Raw genomic sequence first — 26,880 nt, forward strand, 5'->3', positions numbered from 1 at the left:
AAACAACATGTTTTGAGCTGCTATGTTCTTCCCTCTTGTCACTATCAATGGACGCATTGATGATGCTAGTACAGACGCTCTCTTTTGAAACTATAACAAAAAGACAGGTTGATTTCAAACAAAGATCAAGAGGTCCTGGAAAGCCTTGTATAACTTGGAGGAGGTGTAGTAGGGGTGTGTGTGTGTGTGTGTGTGTGTGTGTGTGTGTGTGTGTGTGTGTGTGTGTGTGTGTGTGTGTGTGTGTGTGTGTGTGTGTGTGTGTGTGTGTGTGTGTGTGTGTGTGTTTAGAAACCCCAGAGACTTGCCATGAAAGCAGCTGTTCACCTCGTTTGGTCCATTAAGACTCGAGAGATCAACATGACAAATACGAGTCTCCTGGGTGTGAGGAAACAACCACACACACACACACACACACACACTTAGACAGAGCAAGTGTAGGTTACGTCAACTTTGTCCATGAATAACCAATGGCACCCAACTGAAAGATGAAAAGAGTGTGAGCAGCGCTACCATCATCCGTTGTCCTGCCGCCATGAGCTCCCATTAAGGTTACAGCCCGTTGCATCAGGGCCACACAACACGATAGCCTAAAGACCAGGCTTGATTAACTATCTGGAACTGGAGACTGGAGCGGTAAATTCAGAAGAAAAGAGAGAAGCAAGACAAGGATGAAACGTGATGCTCAAGAAGGCAAGCCGGCGGGCCGTGTGGGCAGGCATGTGGGTGTATTGGCTTGATGGTGTCATGCGAGAGGGGACTGACAACTTACCTAATATCGTCAAGCTGGCACACGCCTCTGCTGCGGTTAACGTCGATACACATACAGCGGCCTGATTGGTGGGACGTCAACTGCAATCTTCCTGATCAGTCTTTTCACCTCCTTTACCTCCCCCCATCTCCTATCCTCCTCCCTTCCTCCCTCCCCATCTCCTATCCTCCTCCCTTCCTCCCTCCCCATCTCCTATCCTCCTCTCTCTCTCCCTCCCTCCCTCCCTCCCTCCCTCCCTCCCTCCCTCCCTCCCTCCCCATCTCCTACCCTCCTCCCTCCCTCCCTCCCCATCTCCTATCCTCCTCCCTCCTCATCTCCTATCCTCCTCTCTCCCTCCCTCCCTCCCCATCTCCTATCCTCCTCTCTCTTTCCCTCCCTCCCTTCCTCCCTCTCTTCCTCCCTCCCTCCTTTTCCCCAGTTCTATCTATCCTCTTGGTTCTATCTATCCTCTTGGTTCTATCCAGCCTCTTGGTTCTATCTAGCCTCTTGGTTCTATCCAGCCTCTTGGTTCTATCCAGCCTCTTGGTTCTATCCAGCCTCTTGGTTCTATCTATCCTCTTGGTTCTATCTATCCTCTTGGTTCTATCCAGCCTCTTGGTTCTATCCATCCTCTTGGTTCTATCTATCCTCTTGGTTCTATCTAATACTGTATTGAGCCGGGAGTCCGTGGGGACCGTGGTATTGAGCCGGGAGTCCGTGGGGACCTTGGTATTGAGCCGGGAGTCCGTGGGGACCGTGGTATTGAGCCGGGAGTCCGTGGGGACTGTGGTATTGAGCCGGGAGTCCGTGGGGACCTTGGTATTGAGACGGGAGTCCGTGGGGACTGTGGTTGTGTACGAGGTGGGATAGAGCACCGCTGATGTCAACTCGACTCAGTGTAAATTGCGTCATAAACGTTTCACACCTTGTCATCAAGTCACTGCGTAATCTAACGGTATATAGGCCACGGAGGAACGGCACTAAATGATTAGATTAAGTTAATTGGACGTCAGAAAATCTATAGCTTGGTAAAGTCAAAACTGATTAAATAAAATATCGGCCTATCCAATTGTGCTATAGCCTACAAAAAGGCGCCACCTCATAACAAACAAGTCTTAAATTCCATCATTACCTTATGATAAAAGGGACATCTATCAGATGTGTTGTGACCACAAGCAACAGGACCATACATCACAGGTTGACCTTACAACTGGCCAGCCTATGAAATCAAATAGATCAGTAACGGTATTCCACTTATTTTCTCTCTAATAGTCAATTATCTAAAAGAGAAGATGTGGACTGCTAATTTACAGGCTCCAGCTGCATACAGAATCCCACGGTCTCCACTGCTGCTGTGATGTATGGAGAGAGTTAGGCTCTGGTGATGTATGGAGAGAGTTAGGCTCTGGTGATGTATGGAGAGAGTTAGACTCTGTGATGTATGGAGAGAGTTAGACTCTGGTGATGTATAGAGAGAGTTAGACTCTGTGATGTGATGTATGGAGAGAGTTAGACTCTGGTGATGTATAGAGAGAGTTAGACTCTGTGATGTGATGTATAGAGAGAGTTAGACTCTGTGATGTGATGTATGGAGAGAGTTAGGCTCTGTGATGTATGTAGAGAGTTAGGCTCTGGTGATGTATAGAGAGAGTTAGACTCTGTGATATGATGTATGGAGAGAGTTAGGCTCTGTGATGTGATGTATGGAGAGAGTTAGACTGTCATGTATGGAGAGAGTTAGACTCTGTGATGTGATGTATGGAGAGAGTTAGACTCTGTGATGTATGGAGAGAGTTAGACTCTGTGATGTGATGTATGGAGAGAGTTAGGCTCTGTGATGTGGTGTATGGAGAGAGTTAGACTCTGTGATGTATGGAGAGAGTTAGGCTCTGTGATGTATGGAGAGAGTTAGACTCTGTGATGTATGGAGAGAGTTAGACTCTGTGATGTATGGAGAGAATTAGACTCTGTGATGTATGGAGAGAGTTAGACTATGTGATGTGATGTATGGAGAGAGTTAGACTCTGTGATGTATGGAGAGAGTTAGACTATGTGATGTGATGTATGGAGAGAGTTAGGCTCTGTGATGTATGGAGAGAGTTAGACTCTGGTGATGTATGGAGAGAGTTAGGCTCTGTGATGCGATGTATGGAGAGAGTTAGACTCTGTGATGTATGGAGAGAATTAGACTCTGTGATGTATGGAGAGAGTTAGACTCTGTGATGTATGGAGAGAGTTAGGCTCTGTGATGTATGCAGAGAGTTAGGCTCTGTGATGTGATGTATGGAGAGAGTTAGGCTCTGTGATGTGATGTATGGAGAGAGTTAGGCTCTGAGATGTGATGTATGGAGAGAGTTAGACTCTGTGATGTGATGTATGGAGAGAGTTAGGCTCTGTGATGTGATGTATGGAGAGAGTTAGACTCTGTGATGTGATGTATGGAGAGAGTTAGACTCTGTGCTCTGTAGAGATCTACTAGCCAGTGTAGTGTGAGGCTCTGGTGCCGCTCCATGGGAAGACGGGGTAACTGCTGCTGGTGGCTGGCAACACTACAGAGGGGGGGATGATTCTCATGACACATGGACACTCTCTTTACAATATCCGTTATGAACAGCCGTCGTTATTGGTGTTTTACAATATGAAACACTGCTTTTGGAAATGACGGCATTTGGGATAGGGTATGTTTTTGTCATTACTCTTTTACTCCCCACAGAGGTAGAACATGTCTATATGAAAATGACACTATCCACGACACTATATAGTCAAGCCTCATACTGTGGATATAACAGGGCTATAAACCATTGGTTAAGAATCCAGCAATTGAAGGTATCGACGGAGAGTCGTTTTGTTATCAGGTTGGTCACTAGAAACACGTGTCGATTATGGACGTTTGAAAATCAGTCCTGAGCACATTAGTGCTCACCCCAAAAAAATAAAAAATTAAAGTTATGCACAGCATTGGGCTCTAATTCACAACGCTCAGGGGCAGAGCAGCCTCCTTAGATTACTGCATCAAGGAAGTTCACTATTGTCTAGCAAGCAGGTAGAGTACTTGATGATGATACTAAATGGAAAAAGCACTTAAAAAAAATAAAAAATCTTATTAGTTTAATTCATTGCCCAAACCATAGCCTTAAACCCTTAACCACTCGGGAATGAATACCAATACTTCACTTTTGAGTTGTTTCTGTTTTAACCCTGTAACCACGCAGGATGAACCCTGTAACCACGCAGGATGAAGCCTGTAACCACGCAGGATGAACCCTGTAACCACGCAGGATGAAGCCTGTAACCACGCAGGATGAAGCCTGTAACCACGCAGGATGAAGCCTGTAACCACGCAGGATGAACCCTGTAACCACGCAGGATGAACCCTGTAACCACGCAGGATGAACCCTGTAACCACGCAGGATGAAGCCTGTAACCACGCAGGATGAACCCTGTAACCACGCAGGATGAAGCCTGTAACCACGCAGGATGAACCCTGTAACCACGCAGGATGAACCCTGTAACCACGCAGGATGAAGCCTGTAACCACGCAGGATGAACCCTGTAACCACGCAGGATGAACCCTGTAACCACGCAGAATTAGCGGGTAGAAAATCTCGACGTTTTATTCAATTACGTCAAAATCCCGAAGTGAAACTTGAGATCAAGTCGCAGTAAGTTAGTCAATGATGGTGACGGACCATAGGGACCAATTAGCGTTTCGTTGGGGACAGCTTCAGAGGGACAATGAACTGGGTGGGAGTTTGTGGAAGCTAAGCTATCTAGATCTGAGTCTCATAGAAATAAAAAATAAACAAAATCAATCGTATTCTATGAATCTGAGCGACGCAGAGGACGTGTGTGATGCAAAGCCAAGAAACAAACCGATCATTGTGTCCACGTTGAGCACATCCACAGAATCATCGGTTAGTGTTGGACAACTGGATCCATGGTGGTAAATGTAGGTGAATGTTTAATAATAACATATCCAATCCTCGACAGGAACTGAGGTCTCTCCTCTCTAGACAGGAGCGATGTATAATATGGCAAAGCAACGTTTATGATGACGCAATGCAACAAACAAGAACAACAACAACAAAAGGTGTATTTATTGATGACGACGCTAAAACGGCCATTGCCATGCATTAATTACTGTGTTATTAGAGGCGCGTTGTATAACCACCCGCTGTGGAGCACGTGACTGTGTGGAGGTGCATCCCAAATTGCACTCTATTCACGATAGTGCACTCATTTTGACCAGAGCCCTGTACACTATAGATAATACGGTACCATTTTGGGACCAAAAAAAAAACTATATCGAAGTAACCGTCTGAACTTTCATCCTATGATATCCTTGGCTCCCTCTAAAAATAGTTCCAGTATCCATATTGTCATGATACCAAGCGAGACAGCGATAAAACTGGGGGGTTGTCACTTTACCCCACCACCAAAAAAAACCCAAACTGGTTCCATTTACAACGTCTATTGCAGCTGCCCACTTTCAGACACAACACCTAAACAACGGGAAATAGACTAACCACTGCACACCTGAGAAAATGTCACCATATGTAGAAACTAATGTGTTTGAATGCCGAGGGTAGTAGGAAGGACTGTAAAGCCCTATTATGGCAACTGCACATTTATTTCAACATGCAAATCGTAGTTATAAATCCATACCAAATGTACTTGTACAAATGCTCTCAATGCGCCCACTCCTACCTCCCTCCCCCCAAAACACACACACACACACACACACACACACACACACACACACACACACACTTATGTCCGGCTTTCGTACTTATACTATAATGTCTGAAGTTTTCTGATAGAATCAGGACCCGCGGACAGCTCAGGGACAATAACCCCATTGCTTTTACTTGCGGAGAGCGTTAATAAGGCAAATCAGAGATCAAAATAAATGTAAAAAACTACTTGTAGGCGAAGTTATACTATTCATGAGATTGCTAAAATAAAAGAATGATGAGAAACACTCAATACACATAATTACATCACGACATACACACGCTCAGAGCCGCGCTCCCGTGACCACTTAACCGATTCACTGGCGTCTCTAGCAGCGCTAAAAAACGGTGTAGCCTATCTGTCACCACAGACTCAAGCCCACTCCGTTATGACTAACAGTTCAGAGGGGTTTTATCTTTTCGCTCGCCATCCTCATACCTCTCTTCTTTCCCGTGAAAAAAACACACAATTCGATTATGAAATGCGATGCTGCTCGTGTCCACAGAACACCGAGAGAGAAACCACGGGAGAGAGAGAGAGGGAGAGAGAGAGAGAGAGAGAGAGAGAGAGAGAGAGAGAGAGAGAGAGAGAGAGAGAGAGAGAGAGAGAGAGAGGGAGAGAGAGATGGAGAGAGAGAGAGAGAGAGAGAGAGACAGCTCGCTGTTCTCAGCATTCCACTGTGTCAGAAAACACGGTCGTTCACCCACAGCCACATTAACTCTCCCCCCCACCACCACCCACCCCTCCACCCCTTGGAATGAAAAGGGACATTCACTACCATCTAAATTGGTCATTTGTTATTCCGGTAGTGAGCGGGAATAACGTTCCGGTTCCTCTTCCATCATTCATTCAATATTCAACACAGTGCAGCAGCAGTAGCAGCAGTAGCAGCAGTAGTTATAGGGGGGAAACTTACCCTTAACGGGGGCTGAGGCTGCCAGTAGCCCCATAAACAACAACAGAAACCGGCTCCAATGGTGCGCTGCTACTCCCGTCTTCATTAGCGCAAAAATCCCTATTCCTTCCGCTTTCCTTGGCCCGGTCCTGGTATGCCTGCTAATACATCTGCATTCTGTCCTACGAACATGCCCGGTAATGTGTCCGGTCCCGTGCCGGTTCGAAGAGGCGGTCATGGCAGGTGTGTGTGTGTCTTCTTCTTCTTCTCGAGGGGTAGCAGGCACGTTTTATTAGACGGGTTTAATAAAGAAGATTCACTTGGTGGTGGTGTCGGCACTGAGAGAAATCCCAATGCATCGAGGCTCGGCACCGGCAACAGGACTGAACCATGTCATGCGGACCGCGGGGTTAGCAGAATCTCACCGGAGAAGGATTCTCACACCGAGGAGGAGGAGGAGGAGGAGGAGGAGAGAAAAAGCCACTCAGGCCAGACGAAGAAAAAAATAAAACAAAGTGGTGACTTATCCGCCACGAGTAAACATTCACACAAATCCCTCTTCCACTCAAAATGTTAGATTCGATTCGAGAAGATGGAATAAAAGCGAGAGATCCCTCTTTTGTTATGGTTTTTTTTCCCTACGGGACAAGTGCTGGTGTTGATGGGCCTCTTATCTATTCCCAGTTAACAATGTCGATAATTCCACATTTCACAGGTCCGTTGAACGCAGGAACGCCGTAGAAAAACGGATAAGACTATAGGTTGTCCAAATCCACCAAAACGGTTCCCTTTCAAAAGTTCCCCACCCACCAGATATTCAGAATCATTTTGATGATGTGAGAAATGAATGGATAGTTTATTTCCAGTAGACTAGGCTATCGCTGCCTTCCTAAAGCGGTACATTAAAACAAGTACTGTCTCTATATCTGCTTCTTACGCCAAGAGTCAGACTACAGACCTGCTCCCACTCTCTCTCTCTCACTCTCTCTTCTCTCCTCTCTCTTCTCTCTCTCTTTCTCTTCTTGCTCTCACTCTCTCTCTCTTTCTCTCTCTCTCTCTCTCTCACTCTGTCTCTCTTCTCTCCTCTCCTCTCTCTCTTCTCTGTCTCTCTCTTCTCTCTCTCTCTCTCTCTCTCTCTCTCTCTCTTCTCTCTCTCTCTCTCTCTCTCTCTTCTCTCTCTTCTCTCTCTTCTGTCTCTCTCTCTCTCTCTCTCTCTCTCGCTCTTCTCTCTCTCACTTCTGTCTCTCTATCTCTCTTCTGTCTCTCTCTCTCTCTTCTGTCTCTCTCTTCTCTCTCTCTCTTCTCTCTCCTCTCTCTCTCTTCTCTCTCTCTTCTCTCTCTCTCTCTCTCTCTCTCTCTCTCTCTCTACCGTGCGCGCGCGCTCTGATCTGTCTCACTCTCTCTCTGGGAAAGAATAATTTCTCTTCGCAGTAATCCAGAGATAATGCTGAATTCACTGGGGATGTTGGCTTGCCAAAATAATGAATGCATTATGGCCAGCATTTATCAAATATAAGTGAAGATCTTGTTTGATTATGATAAATATATTTAGGCGGAATTTGTTTTCTTCGACACTTACGGATTGGTGTCACATGTATCCATAACCCCAAACAACTCAAGCGCTACCCCTTCCATACAGCAACATTACGCAGCTATTAGCCAATCCCCACAGCCCTTACACTTGTGACAAATAACGTATGCCTATTCAACTGTGATGTCATGGACAAAATATATCCCCTACCCTTCACACCCCAGGGGCTAATGTACCCTTTATCTCTCCACAACACTTCACATCCCAGGGGCTAATCTGCCCTATATCTCTCCACAACCCTTCACATCCCAGGGGCTAATCTGCCCTATATCTCTCCACAACCCTTCACATCCCAGGGGCTAATCTGCCCTATATCTCTCCACAAGCCTTCACATCCCAGGGGCTAATCTGCCCTATATCTCTCCACAACCCTTCACATCCCAGGGGCTAATCTGCCCTTTATCTCTCCACAAGCCTTCACATCCCAGGGGCTAATCTGCCCTTTATCTCTCCACAAGCCTTCACATCCCAGGGGCTAATCTGCCCTATATCTCTCCACAACCCTTCACATCCCAGGGGCTAATCTGCCCTTTATCTCTCCACAAGCCTTCACATCCCAGGGGCTAATGTACCCTTTATCTCTCCACAACCCTTGCATATGTAACTAGTAGGGCACATAACAATCCTATGATAAATAAATCCTGCATAAACCATAAGGGTGAGGCAGTCTCATGGATATAGGCCTATCGTTGCCTGAATGATGTATCCATAACTAGTCTTAGTAACGGTATACTCCTTGCCACTCTTGTCATTTACCAAAGAGATTGACCTTTCAGTCAAACTCAACGCTCAACACCCAGACGGATTTACGGCACAGCTGCTGATTTGTTGTCGTTGGAAACGAACATTAATTGTTTCCATGACAACGTTGGCGCAAAATATAGAGTTTGAGTTTTAAAGAAAAGCAATAAAACAAAACGTGTTACGACCTGCTGCGGTCATTCCCTCGTGTTGAAAGATACCTAGAGAGGACTCGGTAATGAGAGACAAATTAAACGATATGGAAAATATTAGCCTTTACAAGATTCAATCCTGTCACGGTTGTCGTCGGTGAATGAGGACCAAAACGCAGCAGGTACGTGAATGCTCATCTTGATTTTTAATTACTCTCAAAATGAACATACAAAATAACAAACACGAAAAACGAACGAACGACAATAACAGTCTGACTAGGCACACGGCTATACACAGAACAATCACCCACCAATCACACATACAAACACACCCTAATATATGGGACTCTCAATCAAAGGCAGATAGACAACACCTGCCTTCAACTGAGAGTCCCAACCCCAATCAACCAAACATAGAAACACACACACTAGACTAACCATAGAATTAACTAAACATAAACCAAAACCCGGAAATACTAAATCAAACACCCTTTACACAAACACACCACCCCGAACCACATAAAACAAATACCCCCTGCCACGCCCTGACCAAACTACAAAACAATTAACCTTATATACTGGCCAGGACGTGACAGTACCCCCCCCTTAAAGGTGCTACCCCAGAAGCACCTTAACAAAAATAACCCCAAGCAACACCATCAAAAAGTCCCCTTTTCTAAAGGGAGGGAAGGGAGGGTGGCTGCCGTCAACGACGGCACTGTGCTACACCCCCCCTCCCCAACCCACCTATTTCTGGAGGTGGCTCTGGTTCCGGCCGTTCCAGGCTGTCGGGCCACTCTGGCATCGCCGGGGGGCAGTCGGGCCAGTCTGGCATCGCCGAGGGGCAGTCGGGCCAGTCTGGCATCGCCGAGGGGCAGTCGGGCCAGTCTGGCATCGCCGGGGGGCAGTCGGGGCAGTCTGGCAATTCGGGCCACTCCGGCAGTTCAGGGCAGTCTGGCCACTCCGGCAGTTCAGCGCAGTCTGGCCACTCCGGCAGTTCAGCGCAGTCTGGCCACTCCGGCAGTTCAGGGCAGTCTGGCCACTCCGGCAGTTCAGGGCAGTCTGGCCACTCCGGCAGTTCAGGGCAGTCTGGCCACTCCGGCAGTTCAGGGCAGTCTGGCCACTCCGGCAGTTCAGCGCAGTCTGGCCACTCCGGCAGTTCAGGGCAGTCTGGCCACTCCGGCAGTTCAGGGCAGTCTGGCCACTCCGGCAGTTCAGCGCAGTCTAGCCACTCCGGCAGTTCAGCGCAGTCTAGCCACTCCGGCAGTTCAGCGCAGTCTGGCCACTCCGGCAGTTCAGCGCAGTCTGGCCACTCCGGCAGTTCAGCGCAGTCTGACCTCTCTGGTGACTGTTGACTGGCGGGCAGCTCTGACGACTGTTGACTGGCGGGCAGCTCTGACGACTGTTGACTGGCGGGCAGCTCTGACGACTGTTGACTGGCGGGCAGCTCTGACGACTGTTGACTGGCGGGCAGCTCTGACGACTGTTGACTGGCGGGCAGCTCTGACGACTGTTGACTGGCGGGCAGCTCTGACGACTGTTGACTGGCGGGCAGCTCTGACGACGACTGTTGACTGGCGGGCAGCTCTGACGACGACTGTTGACTGGCGGGCAGCTCTGACGACGACTGTTGACTGGCGGGCAGCTCTGACGACGACTGTTGACTGGCGGGCAGCTCTGACGACGACTGTTGACTGGCGGGCAGCTCTGACGACGACTGTTGACTGGCGGGCAGCTCTGACGACGACTGTTGACTGGCGGGCAGCTCTGACGACGACTGTTGACTGGCGGGCAGCTCTGACGACGACTGTTGACTGGCGGGCAGCTCTGACGACGACTGTTGACTGGCGGGCAGCTCTGACGACGACTGTTGACTGGCGGGCAGCTCTGACGACGACTGTTGACTGGCGGGCAGCTCTGACGACGACTGTTGACTGGCGGGCAGCTCTGATGATGACTGTTGACTGGCGGGCTGACGCACTATAATCCTGGTGCGTGGTGCTGGTACCGGATATACCAGCTTATGAACACGCACCTCCAGGCTAGTGCGGGGAGCGGGAACAGGACGAGTCGGACTGGGTTGACGCACTTCCGGGTCCGCACGAGAGACAGGAGCTGGAAACCCAGGGCTATGGAGGCGCACAGTCGGTCTAGATCTTACCTCCTGCACAACCCGCCTTGGCAGGACGGAACTAGTAGCCCTGTACGAGCGGGGTGCTCGTACAGGGCAGACTGGGCTGTGCAGGGGCCTGATGGTAGCCGTGCGTAGAGCGGGAGTTGGGTAGCCTGGTCCTCGGAGGCGTACCGGCGACCAGATGCGCTGCGCAGGCATCCTCCTACCAGGCTGGATGCCCGCCCTAGCACGGCACCTGCGAGGGGCTGGAATAACGCGCACCGGACTGTGCGTGCGTATGGGTGAGATAGTGCGCTCCTCAGCGAAACATAGCGCTCTCCACCCCATACGCTCCTCCATATAACCACGGGTAGCTGGCTTCCGGCTCTTCTTACGCCTAGCCAAACTACCCGTGTGCCCCCCCAAAAAAATTTCTTGGGGGTGCCTCTCGTGCATCTCCTTCAGCGCGTCCACTCTGGCCTCATACCACCGCCTCTCTGCCTTGGCTGCCTCAATTTCCCACTGCGGGCGGCGATAATCCCCAGCCTGATGCCAGGGTCCGGCCCCGTCCAGAACTTCCTCCCAAGTCCACTTCTCCCGCCAGTCCAACTCGAACTCCGTCTGCTCCTTCCTCTGCTGCTTGGTCCTTTGGTGGTGGGTGATTCTGTCACGGTTGTCGTCGGTGAATGAGGACCAAAACGCAGCAGGTACGTGAATGCTCATCTTGATTTTTAATTACTCTCAAAACGAACGTACAAAATAACAAAAACACGAAAAACGAACGAACGACAATAACAGTCTGACTAGGCACACGGCTAAGCACAGAACAATCACCCACAAATAACACATACAAACACACCCTAATATATGGGACTCTCAATCAAAGGCAGATAGACAACACCTGCCTTCAACTGAGAGTCCCAACCCCAATTAACCAAACATAGAAACACACACACCAGACTAACCATAGAATACAACCACATAGACCATCAACCAAAAACCCAGAAATACTAAATCAAACACCCTTTACACAAACACACCACCCCGAACCACATAAAACAAATACCCTCTGCCACGTCCTGACCAAACTACAAAACAATTAACCTTATATACTGGCCAGGACGTGACAAATCCAAAGACGTTTGCTTCAGTTGCTTCTCATTATTCGATCATAAGAGGATAAAGAAACGCAAACACACTGGGCACATTATTCCTCGAACAAAGGCAGGCTATGCTGATCAGCATGAATTGATTACATTTAAAATATATATACTGTAAATGTAATCAATTGTAATATATATATATATATATATGTTTCTTTCAGTTATTTTATTTGTCTCTCTGTTTTATTAACATATGGAGTCTAGACAGGCTACTTTAGTCAACTTTCTGAATGGACAGAGAGAATTAGCGAACTCTCACACACCTTAAAATGTCTCAACGATAAAACATTGATCACTCGTGCTTGTCTACCAAATGTATAGGTGTCGCCATAGGCCTAATATTTCAATTTAGGAAATGTGATCTTATGTCACGTCCTGGCCAGTATAAGGATAATTGTTTTTGTAGTTTGGTCAGGACGTGGCAGAGGGTATTTGTTTTATGTGGTTCGGGGTGGTGTGTTTGTGTAAAGGGTGTTTGATTTAGTATTTCCGGGTTTTTGGTTGATGGTCTATGTGTTTGTATTCTATGGTTAGTCTGGTGTGTGTGTTTCTATGTTTGGTTAATTGGGGTTGGGACTCTCAGTTGAAGGCAGGTGTTGTCTATCTGCCTTTGATTGAGAGTCCCATATATTAGGGTGTGTTTGTATGTGTTATTTGTGGGTGATTGTTCCTTGCTTAGCCGTGTGCCTAGTCAGACTGTTATTGTCGTTCGTTCGTTTTTCGTGTTTGTTATTTTGTACGTTCATTTTGAGAGTAATTAAAAATCAAGATGAGCATTCACGTACCTGCTGCGTTTTGGTCCTCATTCACCGACGACAACCGTGACATCTTAATCATTATTCAAAGTTAGACGTCCCTCCTACTGAAAATCATCCAGCTGACTTGAGCTGCCGGACAGCGCAAATGCACTTGATAAGCTTTTAATGATTAGCAAGTCTTTATTTTTTCTTTCTGTGGTGCCTCAGACAAAAACATGTGTTTTGTCTCTCGCTTACACAGGTGGTGGTTGCTTAATTTACACGTCATTACTGTACCCTTCTTGTGCAATGCATGTTATCTCCGCTGGCATCGCCACAGGCCTCTCTCTCTCTTCCATCCTCTCTCTCTCTCTTCCATCCCCTCTCTCTCTCTTCCATCCCCTCTCTCTCTCTTCCATCCCCTCTCTCTCTCTCTCTCTTCCATCCCCTCTCTCTCTCTTCCATCCCCTCTCTCTCTCTTCCATCCCCTCTCTCTCTCTCTCTCTCTCTTCCATCCCCTCTCTCTCTCTTCCATCCCCTCTCTCTCTCTTCCATCCCCTCTCTCTCTCTTCCATCCCCTCTCTCTCTCTCTCTTCCATCCCCTCTCTCTCTCTCTCTTCCATCCCCTCTCTCTCTCTCTCTTCCATCCCCTCTCTCTCTCTCTCTTCCATCCCCTCTCTCTCTCTCTCTTCCATCCCCTCTCTCTCTCTCTCTTCCATCCCCTCTCTCTCTCTCTCTCTTCCATCCCCTCTCTCTCTCTCTCTTCCATCCCCTCTCTCTCTCTCTCTTCCATCCCCTCTCTCTCTCTCTCTTCCATCCCCTCTCTCTCTTTCCATCCCCTCTCTCTCTCTCTCTTCCATCCCCTCTCTCTCTTCCATCCCCTCTCTCTCTCTCTCTCTTCCATCCCCTCTCTCTCTCTCTCTCTTCCATCCCCTCTCTCTCTCTCTCTCTCTTCCATCCCTCTCTCTCTCTCTCTCTCTTCCATCCTCTCTCTCTCTCTCTCTCTCTTCCATCCCCTCTCTCTCTCTCTCTCTCTTCCATCCCCTCTCTCTCTCTATTACTCTTATAACAATTCAAACATTGCAGAGTTCACAAAGAACTTAGGGTGAAGTTTAAATCACCAGAGCTCTGGTGTGATGTGATGGTAAATAATAATAATAATAAACAGGAATTCTCTATCCTCCCTGCTGCACAATGTTTATGTTACAATGAGATGTTTGATGTCAAAATGCCCAATGCTAGAATGTTTACAATACAATTTAGGAAATATGTCTAATTTGCATAAACGTAGTGATTGGAGGATAGCTGTGAGGCTTATCGAATCAGGATCAAATAATCTAATATCCTGGAGCTCATTGATGATATAATGTTAATATTTGAATATTGCCCGAAAGGCCAGTGGCAAGGAGTGAAATGTTCGCTAAAGATATTGGTAATCAGGCTAATCTACAACCCCCTTCACACCTCAAAGGCTATCATTCATTTATATATAAACCTATACAGCTGGGATACTGTCACGGATGTAGGTCTACCATTTCCCTGGCTGGTTGTTAAATGGTTAAGGTTCAGTTTTTACTCACTAAATGTGAAACTGATGCTTTAACAATCTGAAACCGTCACCAGTAAATGTGAAATGTCAATTCCATCTCTGCATATAACAGGTAATTCGTTTTTCCCTAATGCGTTTTGTGTAGAAACTAGTTGGATATAATGCAATGTAGTCTGGCCTTCAACCCAGAATAAATAAAATATATTTAAAAATAAACACTAAATCATAAACAATACATCAGCTACATTAAAATGAATTACAAATGGGTGACAGCATGTCCCTCTGCTCTTCCCACTGAATCAATTGGCACGTGGAGCTATAGAAATAAGGCCTAGTTCTATACCGGGATTAAATGCTATATTATATTAGCATTGGGATTAAGAGTAACAATAGCATAGGAGGCTACAAATATGCGGGTGGTTGTATGGACAAGGTGTGTTGTTAGGCCCAATTAGAAAAGCCACAGTAGGCGCATGGATACGGACAAGGTGTGTGGTTAGACCCAATTAGAAAAGGTCACAGTAGGCGCATGGATACGGACAAGGTGTGTGGTTAGGCCCAATTAGAAAAGGTCACAGTAGGCGCATGGATACGGACAAGGTGTGTGGTTAGGCCCAATTAGAAAAAGCTTTGACTGAGAGTGAAAAGGCTTTGACTCCCAAGCAGGGGAGTAACTGATTACATGTAGTCTGATTAGAAGAAAAAACATATGTCAATGTAATCTGTTACATTACCAGCAAAAAAATTATGTAATCAGATTACAGAAATGATCTCGCATGACTGTTAAATTCAGAAAAGATGTTTGCGAAAGAAATACATTTAGTTTTCTCAATGACAATCAATTCAGCATTGGAAAAAAAATGTCACACAACATTTTTACCTCATTGATAATATGAACGTGATAATAGGTTTAGTCATGATAATTTATCCCACTCTGCTCAGGAAATACCTTGGACATTATATTAGTTATTTCCTTTCCCATTCAAGAGTTGTTGAACATTTTCTTGTAGGCCGATATGTCCTGTGTAAATGGAGTAACGTTAGAAAATATATTCTCTCTACCACACCAGGAATGCAAATATGGTCGTGTTGACACAGATCAACAATGGAAGGCACAATCCGCAGAATACGGTCCAGGTTGGCTTTTTAAGTAACAGCTATTCAAGCAAGAAAACAAACAAAACAGTTTATTTTTTTTTCATGTAGGCTATTTTGTTGAAAAAAGTGATATTATACTTTCATACTCTGAAGACGCCAATTATAAAAGCAGCACATTATCTGATTAAGGTTGCGTGGTCCAAACATTTCATATTAGAGTAAACACCATCCCTAAATTATGACTGTCAATATTACTTTGAATTAATATTCTTTTATATTTTCAGTCGGCCTTGACTTTAGTTTTTTTGTTATTGAAATTCCAACCAATCAAAAAGCGCAGGCAGCGTTCTTCAGAAGCGACAGTCGTGTCACCATGGTTGCAGTTTATGCCTTTTTGTAATTTTTTATTTTATTTCATTGCCATTCAAATTAAAAAACAAATTCAAACCCAAACACATTCCAATCAATAACGTTCATCATTAATTCATCCTATGGATCTGAAAAGATGCTTGTCGGATCAAATAATAATTTGATCACCGAAATATCAAGGCAAATGATACCGGATGATCCTTTCAGGCCGCGCCGGTCCGCTTTGAAGCGGTCTTGGAGCACCGTGGGACCGTTTCCTCGTTCCCTTTGGATCCATCCAAGTGTACCGGAGGATGACTTTGACCGAATCTGTGTCAAAATATGGAGAGACTCGAAGAAAGCTGAATTTGGAATGTGGCCACATATGGAGGAGGACAGTATGACCCCAGCTAATGAACACCCACAGGCCCCACGAGCCCCACCGGCCCAGGACCGGCGCGCAGAAGAGGATCCGGTCCCCACTGTGAGGCCTCAAAACATCCACTGCGAAGTCCGAGACAATGCGTGTCTTGTTACACGGTGGAAACCTATGTTTATCAAAATCACGGATCCAAGGTAACCTCTCACTTCAACGTCAAAATTATGATTTACTACTATAACGTTAAACTCTGCAGAGCATTAAGCAAGAATTGTAGTCAACTGTGTCGTTATCTTCCAATACATTTTCAGTTTAGGCCTATTAGAATCACCCAGCTCTTCTGTGTCGTGAGTGATGCTAAAATGTAGCTGTATCCAGTCATCAATGGATGTGTTCCTGAAATAGCCTCTAGTGTTTCAGAGTGCATAGTTACATTATCGGTTCATAAATTCTTTGCGTGTTTCGCTCACGGCGCGTTTCCCAGAGCGCGTTTCCCCGCTCCCAGAGCGCGTTTCCCAGGTCGCGTTTCCCAGAGCGCGTTTCCCAGAGCGCGTTTCCCAGGTCGCGTTTCCCAGAGCGCGTTTCCCAGAGCGCGTTTCCCAGGTCGCGTTTCCCAGAGCGCGTTTCCCCGCTCCCAGAGCGCGTTTCCCAGAGCGCGTTTCCCAGGTCGCGTTTCCCAGAGCGCGTTTTCCAGAGCGCACACTAGACGCTCTGGGCGGAGGAGTAGCGTTCTGACCTCCCATTAACTGTCAAAGACTCAAAGCTAACTGGCTAAAAGTCGGCTAGATTACTAGCAACTTCCAGGCACATCATGAGAGAACACCTCATTGTGATCATTTCTCTCACCCTAAAGCCGGTTAGTATGTTTTCATGTTATCTATTAGTGACTGGTAACTGTGCTGCTGGCAACAATTTATGAACTAAGTTATTTTTCAGAGTGTTGTGAAATCAGAGTAAATTTACGTAACACAGCCAATGTGAATGTAAAGAGGAGATGTTGAATGAATTAATGGTCCAGCGCTGTCAAACCACTTAATTTGTTTATGTTTTACACTATTTACAGAATATCTCCACATTATGAGGTTTGGAATAGTCTTGTGAAATGATGATAATGTCGTTTTAGTGTAGCTTAGAGCTGTTTGAAAAGACCACCTGAAATTTCAGCCTGTTTTAGTGGGATTGGAGCTTTCGCCTGCCTGGTGATATCACCAGGTGGTAAATTAGTTAAATAGACCAATAAACAGAGTTTCAAACCTGTCTGCCAATAACAGTTAGTTTTCAGTTTTCTCTCACTCACTCTGGAGGAGATGGCCTCCTTTTGCGGTCACTGGCGGTTAGCTGCTGGCCTCACTTCACGCTAATGCTCAGCCATCTGTTCAGGATCCAACGGGCCGAGGTGAGCGGCCCGGGCCCTGGTGCACCGTCTGTTCCGCATCGGGGCTCGGCGCATAAAAAAAAAATGAATACCCAGAGCCCAGCGGCTGTCCCGCGACTTGCCCGTCCAAAGGGACGGAAAGAGGGATGCATGGAGAGAGGGAGAGGCAGAAGAGAGATGTTTTACCCATGTTTGGTTTAGCTAGCGGCTGCTGCTGTTTTGTTGACTTGGCAGCTCTGAATAGGTTATTCTGTGTTTTAGGATGAGTCTGTCTGTGTAGCTGCAGGTCTATGTGACCGTGAAGTTTGGATGAGCTGCTCCAATAGCAATAGCAATAGCAATAGCAATAGCTTAGCATGACTGAAGTGGTGATGTTGATAGATCATGGATGTAAAGGTGGTTTAATTTATGATTAAGCCATGATTCATCATAATGATCGTCATCATCGACAATATCCACCATCATCATCATCACCATCACCACCATATCATATCATACAGAATTCATGATCCATGAAAGGCCATCATTGAACCATCTCAACCCTCTCTCTCTCTCTCTCTCTCTCTCCTCTCTCTCACTCTCTCTATCCTGCTCCCCCCTCTCTCTCTCCCTCTTTCTCGCTCTCTCTCTCACTTCCTCTCTCTCTTGTTTTCTCTCCCCCCTCTCTCTTTCTCTCTTTCTCTTTCTCTCTATCCTGCTCCCCTCTCTCTCTCTCTCTCTCTCTCTCTCTCGCTTCCTCTCTCCTTCTCTCTCTCTCTTCCACTCTTGCTATCCTGCTCCCCCCCCTCTCTCTCTCTCTCTCTCTCTCTCTCTCTCTCTTTCGCTTCCTCTCTCCTTCTCTCTCTCTCCCCCTCTCTCTATCCTGCTCCCCCCTCTTTCTCTCTCTCTCTCTCCTTCTCTCTCTCTCCTTCTTCCTCTCTCTCTTTCTCTCTATCCTGCTCCCCTCTCCCTCTCTCGCTATCCTGCTCCCTCTCCCTCTTTCTCTCTCTCTCTCTCCTTCTCTCTCTCTCTCCCTCTTCCTCTCTCTCTTTCTCTCTATCCTGCTCCCCTCCCTCTTTCTCTCTCTCTCTCTCCTTCTCTCTCTCTCTCCCTCTTCCTCTCTCTCTTTCTCTCTATCCTGCTCCCCTCTCCCTCTCTCGCTATCCTGCTCCCTCTCTCTCGCTTCCTCTCTCGCTCTCACTTCCTCTCTCCTTCTCTCTCTCTCTTCCCCTCTCTCTACCCTGCTCCCCCCTCTCTCTCTCTTCCTCTCTCGCTCTCTCTCTCTCGCTTCCTCTCTCTCTCTCTCTCTCGCTTCCTCTCTCTCTCTCTCTCCTCTCTCGCTTCCTCTCTCCTTCTCTCTCTATTTTCCCCTCTCTCTATCCTGCTCCCCTCTCTCTCTCTCTCTGTTTCTCTCTCGCTCTCTGAATAGGCTGGATGAGATCTCTCTGATGGTGGAGAGGGAGTTCCAGACTTTGACGTCACAGACAGAGAAAGATCGACATGACCTCTCCGTCTCCTCTCAGCGCCCTGACGATGTCCGGTGTGACGACTGTTCCCATGGCGATGACCCCATATGGGAGACACAGGTGGAGAAGAAGAAGGAGGAGGAAAAGGTTAGAATTTTACTACACCAGAGATAATGGGTTTGATCATCAGATAGGCCACTAAAGGGGTGGTTTCCTGGACCCATTTAAGCCTAGTGCTGGACAACAACAAAAAAGCAATCTGAAAGGGTAAACCATGTTATTCTATTTTACCAATACTAGGTGAACCCAGAGGAGGAGCAAAGGAGGGACATTGCCAAGTACCTCAGGGGCCTCCTGATCCCAGGGCAGGAGGGTAGAGGGGAGGACAGTTCCATCATGGTGGAACCTCTCCATATTCCTAACCCTTACCTGTTGGACTCCATCCTGCTGAACCCTGACCTCGGTGCTAACCTCTCCCATTTAGTTCCTGACTTGCTCCCTGATCTCTCATCCCTGCTCCCCAACCTGGCCCCCAACCTGGCCCCCAGCCTGCTCCCCAACCTGGCCCCCGACCTGGCCCCCAGCCTGCTCCCCAACCTGGCCCCCGACCTGGCCCCCAACCTGGCCCCCAACCTGGCCCCCAACCTGGCCCCCAAGCCTGGCCCCCAACCTGCTCCCCAACCTGCTCCCCAACCTGGCCCCCAACCTGGCCCCCAGCGAAGACGACTTTCCCCCTCTGCCGAACGCCGCGTCTCCATGGCAAGGTGACAGGCTGTGGCAGGGCTCTCCGCCTGCCAACCTCCCCAAGCCTCTCATCCCCATCCCTGGCCCCTTCAACCTTCTGGGCAAAGTACCTGCCTGTATCAAGGCCTCAGCTTCAGGTCCAGCCTCAACTCCTGTCCCAGTCCCAACTCCAGCCAAGGTCCCAGTCATCCAGGTCACAGCCACAGCCCGTTCTTCAACTCCAGCCCCAGCCAAGGTCCCAGCCATCAGGATTACAGACCCAACCAAGGCCCTAGCTTCATCTCCATCAACAACCCAACAGGAGCTTTATGACCTGATGGCTGACTTCCCAGCCCTCCAGCCCCAGGGGAAAGCACCTCCACTGGGCTTACAGCAGCCTGCCAATGCCCCGTGCCGGGCTCCAACCATCAATGTGGAGCTACTTCTCCAGGACCTGCCCTACAGCGCCTTGTTCAAGGCCCAGGAAGGTGACCGGGAGCTGGGCAGACAGGATGGTAAAAGAGGGGTCAAGGGACCCAAGAAGATAGAGTCAGAACCTGAGGAGCAACCTCGGGACATTCCCATTGTTACTGATGATGTTGACCAGTGGCCTGAGATCATCACTACCAAGCAGCCTGTATTCACCCAAGCAACTCAACAGGTTATAGCAGGTAAGAGATATCTTCTTCTTATTTTTTATTTCACGATGAATATTTTCAACTGACCATGATATGTTCTGCCATCGCTACCCAAATATCACTATCATACTACCACTGGCAACTGTTGTCCAAAGGCCATCCATCCAAAATGTATTGAAGCAGGACTGAAACATGTCGACGTCGTCGTAGGTGTTTCATATGAAGCAGGACTGAAACATGTCGATGTCGTCGTAGGTGTTTCATATGAAGCAGGACTGAAACATGTCGATGTCGTCGTAGGTGTTTCATATGAAGCAGGACTGAAACATGTCGATGTCGTCGTAGGTGTTTCATATGAAGCAGGACTGAAACATGTCGATGTCGTCGTAGGTGTTTCATATGAAGCAGGACTGAAACATGTCGATGTCGTCGTAGGTGTTTCATATGAAGCAGGACTGAAACATGTCGATGTCGTCGTAGGTGTTTCATATGAAGCAGGACTGAAACATGTCGATGTCGTCGTAGGTGTTTCATATGAAGCAGGACTGAAACATGTCGATGTCGTCGTAGGTGTTTCATATGAAGCAGGACTGAAACATGTCGTCGTAGGTGTTTCATATGAAGCAGGACTGAAACATGTCGATGTCGTCGTAGGTGTTTCATATGAAGCAGGACTGAAACATGTCGTCGTAGGTGTTTCATATGAAGCAGGACTGAAACATGTCGATGTCGTCGTAGGTGTTTCATATCTAGTCGTTCATAGTTCCTGAGAATGGTGTAAGTAGACACCATGGTCAGTTATACTTGTTGGACATTGGATGGTAAAGAGTTAGAGGATGGTTCAGGTCAGGGTAAGGAAGGCTCGTCTTGGGGACAGAATGATTTGCATACCAGTTACACACACACACACACACACACACACACACACACACACACACACACACACACACACACACACACATTCAGTGCAGTCAGATAGTACTCAAGCCTTACCTTATACTAAAATTGATTAAATAGTTTTTTCCCCTTGATCAATCTACACACTATCCCATAATAACAAAGCAAAAACAGGTTTTTAGAATTGCCTGCTAACTGACTGTAGCCTGTATGCAACCATGTGGGAGAGGAGGACCCTTCATTCATTAACCGTTACTGAGGAAATCAATTCTGTTACTTGCTTTCTTGTTATTCGTGTCAGATATTTACAGCAGGCAGTAGCCTCTGGATTGGGAGACAGCCTATGACTTGCTGTAGGTGGCTGGACTATTTGAACATTTTTAGGGCCTTCGTCTGACACCGCCTGGTATAGAGGTCCTGGATGGCAGGGAGCTTGGCCTCTTGTGCTGTACTGGGCCGTACGCACTACCCTCTGTAGCACCTTCTGGTCAGATGCCAAGCAGTTGCCGTACCAATCGGGGACGCAGCCAGTCAAGATGCTCTCAATGGTGCAACTGTAGAGCTATTTGAGGGCCCCATGCCAAATCTTTTTCATTCTCCTCCTACACACCTCTGTTTGTATAGTTAAGGTGATGTAGTGTAGTGTTGTGTTTCCACCTCTGTTTGTATAGTAGAGGTGATGTAATGTTGTGTTTCCACCTCTGTGTGTATAGTAGAGGTGATGTAGTGTTGTGTTGTGTTTCCACCTCTGTGTGTATAGTAGAGGTGATGTAGTGTTGTGTTGTGTTTCCACCTCTGTGTGTATAGTAGAGGTGATGTAATGTTGTGTTTCCACCTCTGTGTGTATAGTAGAGGTGATGTAGTGTTGTGTTTTTTCCACCTCTGTGTGTATAGTAGAGGTGATGTAGTGTTGTGTTGTGTTTCCACCTCTGTGTGTATAGTAGAGGTGATGTAATGTTGTGTTTCCACCTCTGTGTGTATAGTAGAGGTGATGTAGTGTTGTGTTGTGTTTCCACCTCTGTTTGTATAGTAGAGGTGATGTAGTGTTGTGTTTCCACCTCTGTGTGTATAGTAGAGGTGATGTAGTGTTGTGTTTCCACCTCTGTGTGTATAGTAGAGGTGATGTAGTGTAGTGTTGTGTTTCCACCTCTGTGTGTATAGTAGAGGTGATGTAGTGTTGTGTTTCCACCTCTCTGTATATAGTAGAGGTGATGTAGTGTTGTGTTTCCACCTCTGTGTGTATAGTAGAGGTGATGTAGTGTTGTGTTTCCACCTCTGTGTGTATAGTAGAGGTGATGTAGTGTTGTGTTGTGTTTCCACCTCTGTGTGTATAGTAGAGGTGATGTAGTGTTGTGTTTCCACCTTTGTGTGTATAGTAGAGGTGATGTAGTGTAGTGTTGTGTTTCCACCTCTGTGTGTATAGTAGAGGTGATGTAGTGTTGTGTTTCCACCTCTGTGTGTATAGTAGAGGTGATGCAGTGTTGTGTTGTGTTTCCACCTCTGTTTGTATAGTAGAGGTGATGTAATGTTGTGTTTCCACCTCTGTGTGTATAGTAGAGGTGATGTAGTGTTGTGTTGTGTTTCCACCTCTGTGTGTATAGTAGAGGTGATGTAGCGTTGTGTTTCCACCTCTGTGTGTATAGTAGAGGTGATGTAGTGTTGTGTTTCCACCTCTGTGTGTATAGTAGAGGTGATGTAGTGTTGTGTTTCCACCTCTGTTTGTATAGTAGAGGTGATGTAGTGTTGTGTTTCCACCTCTGTGTGTATAGTAGAGGTGATGTAGTGTTGTGTTTCCACCTCTGTTTGTATAGTAGAGGTGATGTCGTGTTGTGTTTCCACCTCTGTGTGTATAGTAGAGGTGATGTAGTGTTGTGTTTCCACCTCTGTTTGTATAGTAGAGGTGATGCAGTGTTGTTGTGTTTCCACCTCTGTGTGTATAGTAGAGGTGATGTAGCGTTGTGTTTCCACCTCTGTGTGTATAGTAGAGGTGATGTAATGTTGTGTTTCCACCTCTGTGTGTATAGTAGAGGTGATGTAGCGTTGTGTTTCCACCTCTGTGTGTATAGTAGAGGTGATGTAGTGTTGTGTTTCCACCTCTGTGTGTATAGTAGAGGTGATGTAGTGTTGTGTTTCCACCTCTGTGTGTATAGTAGAGGTGATGTAGTGTTGTGTTTCCACCTCTGTTTGTATAGTAGAGGTGATGTAGTGTTGTGTTTCCACCTCTGTGTGTATAGTAGAGGTGATGTAGTGTTGTGTTTCCACCTCTGTGTGTATAGTAGAGGTGATGTAGTGTTGTGTTTCCACCTCTGTGTGTATAGTAGAGGTGATGTAGTGTTGTGTTTCCACCTCTCTGTGTATAGTAGAGGTGATGTAGCGTTGTGTTTCCACCTCTGTGTGTATAGTAGAGGTGATGTAGCGTTGTGTTTCCACCTCTGTGTGTATAGTAGAGGTGATGTAGTGTTGTGTTTCCACCTCTGTGTGTATAGTAGAGGTGATGTAGCGTTGTGTTTCCACCTCTGTGTGTATAGTAGAGGTGATGTAGTGTTGTGTTTCCACCTCTGTGTGTATAGTAGAGGTGATGTAGCGTTGTGTTTCCACCTCTGTGTGTATAGTAGAGGTGATGTAGTGTTGTGTTGTGTTTCCACCTCTGTGTGTATAGTAGAGGTGATGTTGTGTTGTGTTTCCACCTCTGTTTGTATAGTAGAGGTGATGTAGTGTTGTGTTGTGTTTCCACCTCTGTTTGTATAGTAGAGGTGATGTAGTGTTGTGTTTCCACCTCTGTGTGTATAGTAGAGGTGATGTAGTGTTGTGTTTCCACCTCTGTGTGTATAGCAGAGGTGATGTAGTGTTGTGTTTCCACCTCTGTGTGTATAGTAGAGGTGATGTAGTGTTGTTTTGCCTTTAGTTACACAGGTGACATGCTAGTTGAAATGAGGTAGTAGGGATTTTATATTCCCTTCATTAAAATCCCTGGCCACTAGGAGTGCCGCAATTTTCTTGTTTTCTTGTTTGTGGTCTTAGTGCCAGCATCGATTTGTAGCGGTAAAAGACAGCTACAAAAACATATATATTAAATCTCTCTTCGTATATATAGAGTAGTATTGTCTACAGGTTATCGTGAGGTATTGTAACTCAGGCGAGCAGAACCTTGAGACTTCCTTAATGTTAGAGAACACACACCAGCTGCTGTTAATAAAGAGACACACACCCTTGAGTTCACGAGACGCTGCCGTTCTGTCCTGCCAATGTATATGAAAAACAGCTAGGTTTATATTAACCGTGTTCTTGTTCAGCCACGAATCGGAGAAATGTATTACAGTCTTTCAGATCACGTTGATTGTCTTGAACGGAGCTCATCCAGTTTATTCTCCAGTGATTGCAAGTTTTCGCCAACAGAACGGAGGGTAAACACGTTTTTTTTCCCCACTCTCTAACGTAGTCTCGTACTGAGCGGTGTGTCCTTCAGCGCCGACTCACTGAAGTAGAAGTGTTCATCAAAATGCAGGTTATTGCTCGCTGTTCTGACGTCCAGAGGCTTTATTTTCGGGTTATAATAAACAATGACGGAACCCATGACGTACAAAAAAAGTTAAGATCGGCGCAACAACAACAAAAAAACAAACAAAATAAAACAATTGGTCAGGAGACTGTAAAACGGCTTCTATTCTCTCAAGCACCATTCTGAGGTTGTTGTAACTAAGACGTTTTGTGGTTGGAATTGCAGTGTAACTAAGACGTTTTGTGGTTGGAATTGCAGTGTAACTAAGACGTTTTGTGGTTGGAATTGCAGTGTAACTAAGACGTTTTGTGGTTGGAATTGCAGTGTGTAATGAGAATTTAGGCGTGCGCTTGCAACTTTTGACAGACTTGTTTCATCTGGACTAACAAAATTGAGATTTTCCTTTTTTTTTATAAAGGTCCAATATTTTCACAATTGTTGTGATTGGAGGATAGCTTTGAGTGACGGTGATCCAAACATGATCAAATCCTCTGTTCTACTCAAATGTAAAGATAGCAGGAAGGCCAAACTCTTTGGCACATGACATGGCGTACAGGGAGTGGATTAGCTAATCTATTTAGATCCGTGTCTCACAAAGACACGGCGGTTGGAACCAAAAATCTCGACTTTGGACTCATCAGACCAGATTTCCACCGGTTTAATGTCCATTGCTCGTGTTTCTTGGCCCAAGCAAGTCTATTCTTCTTATTGGTGTCCTTTAGTAGTGGTTTCTTTGCAGCAATGCAACCATAAAGGCCTGATTCACGCAGTCTCCTTTGAACAGTTGCATTTGAGATGTGTCTGTTTGAAAAATATATATATATTTAACTAGGCAAGTCAGTTAAGAGCAAATTCTTATTTACAATGACGGCCTACACCAGCCAAACCCGGACAACACTGGGCCAATTGTACACCGTCCTATGGGACTAACAATCACTGCCAGATGTGATACAGCTTGGATACGAACCAGGGACTGTAATGACGCCCCTTGCACTAAGATGCAGTGCCTTAGACCACAGCGCCACTCGGGAGTTATATTAACTCTGTGAAGCATTTATTCAGGCTGCAATTTCTGAGGCTGGTAACTCTAATGAATTTAACCTCTGCAGCAGAGGTAACTCTGGGTCTTCCTTTCCTGTAGCGGTCATCATGAGAGCCAGTTTCATCATAGCGCTTGATGGTTTTTGCGACTGCAATTGAAGAAACTTTAAAAGTTATTTTAAATTTTCCGGATTGACTGACCTTCATGTCTTAAAGTAATGATGTACTGTCGTTTCTCTTTGCTTATTTGAGCTGTTCTTGCCATAATATGGACTTGGTCTTTTACCAAATAGGGCTACTTTCTGTGTACCAACCCTACCTTGTCACAACACAACTGATTGGCTCAAACGCATTAAGAATGAAATAAATTCCACTAATTTACTTTTAACAAGGCACACCTGTTAATTGAAATGCATTCCAGGTGACTCCCTCATGAAGCTGGTTGAGATAATGTCAAGAGTGTGCAATGCTTTCATCATGGCAAAGGGTGGATACTTTGAAGAATCTGCAATATAAAATATATTTTGTTTTGTTTAAAGTCTAGGGGGCAGTATTTTGACGTCCAGATGAAAAGCGTGCCCAAAGTAAACTGCCTGTTACTCAGGCCCAGAAGCTAGGATATGCATATAATTGGTAGATTTGGATAGAAAACACTCTGAAGTTTCTAAAACTGTTAGAATAATGTCTGTGAGTATAACAGACCTGATTTGGCAGGCAAAACCCCGAGCACAATCCGTCCAGGGAATTTTTTTGTTGTTGAGGTCATTGTGTTTCCCAATGGTATTCTATTGAAAGCCCTATTTCTGAGGAACCTGGTTGCAGTTCCTATGGCTTCCTCTCGATGTCAACAGTCTTTAGAAATTGGTTGATGTTTTTCCTTTGAGAAATGAAGAAGTATGGCTGTTCTTTGTAAGTGTCACTCCAGGTGGACTCTCTTGTTTGGAACTTGGAATGCGCTTCACGTTGTTTTTATCCGGTATTAGAAACATTTTTTTCCGTCTTAAATTTTATCGA

At 46.3% G+C, this 26,880-nt stretch overlaps 2 protein-coding genes across 2 annotated transcripts in view; one reads left to right on the forward strand and one right to left on the reverse strand.

Moving 5' to 3' along the window:
* LOC106589158 (CUB and sushi domain-containing protein 2) overlaps positions 1 to 7,353 on the reverse strand; it is an 881,306-nt gene extending 873,953 nt beyond the window's left edge. Inside the window, exon 1 of the mRNA XM_045709574.1 lies at positions 6,399 to 7,353. Coding sequence (XP_045565530.1) covers positions 6,399 to 6,615 — 217 coding nt within the window. The 5' untranslated portion in view covers positions 6,616 to 7,353. The remainder of the gene's footprint in view (positions 1 to 6,398) is intronic.
* An 8,617-nt stretch (positions 7,354 to 15,970) lies between these two features.
* Positions 15,971 to 26,880, forward strand: part of LOC106589161 (uncharacterized) — a 34,107-nt gene continuing 23,197 nt past the window's right edge. The window contains exons 1-4 of the mRNA XM_045709539.1: positions 15,971 to 16,445; positions 19,032 to 19,215; positions 19,369 to 19,655; positions 19,726 to 20,462. Coding sequence (XP_045565495.1) covers positions 16,027 to 16,445; positions 19,032 to 19,215; positions 19,369 to 19,655; positions 19,726 to 20,462 — 1,627 coding nt within the window. The 5' untranslated portion in view covers positions 15,971 to 16,026. The remainder of the gene's footprint in view (positions 16,446 to 19,031; positions 19,216 to 19,368; positions 19,656 to 19,725; positions 20,463 to 26,880) is intronic.

Source organism: Salmo salar, chromosome ssa27, assembly GCF_905237065.1.
Source record: "Salmo salar chromosome ssa27, Ssal_v3.1, whole genome shotgun sequence".
NCBI lineage: Eukaryota > Metazoa > Chordata > Actinopteri > Salmoniformes > Salmonidae > Salmo > Salmo salar.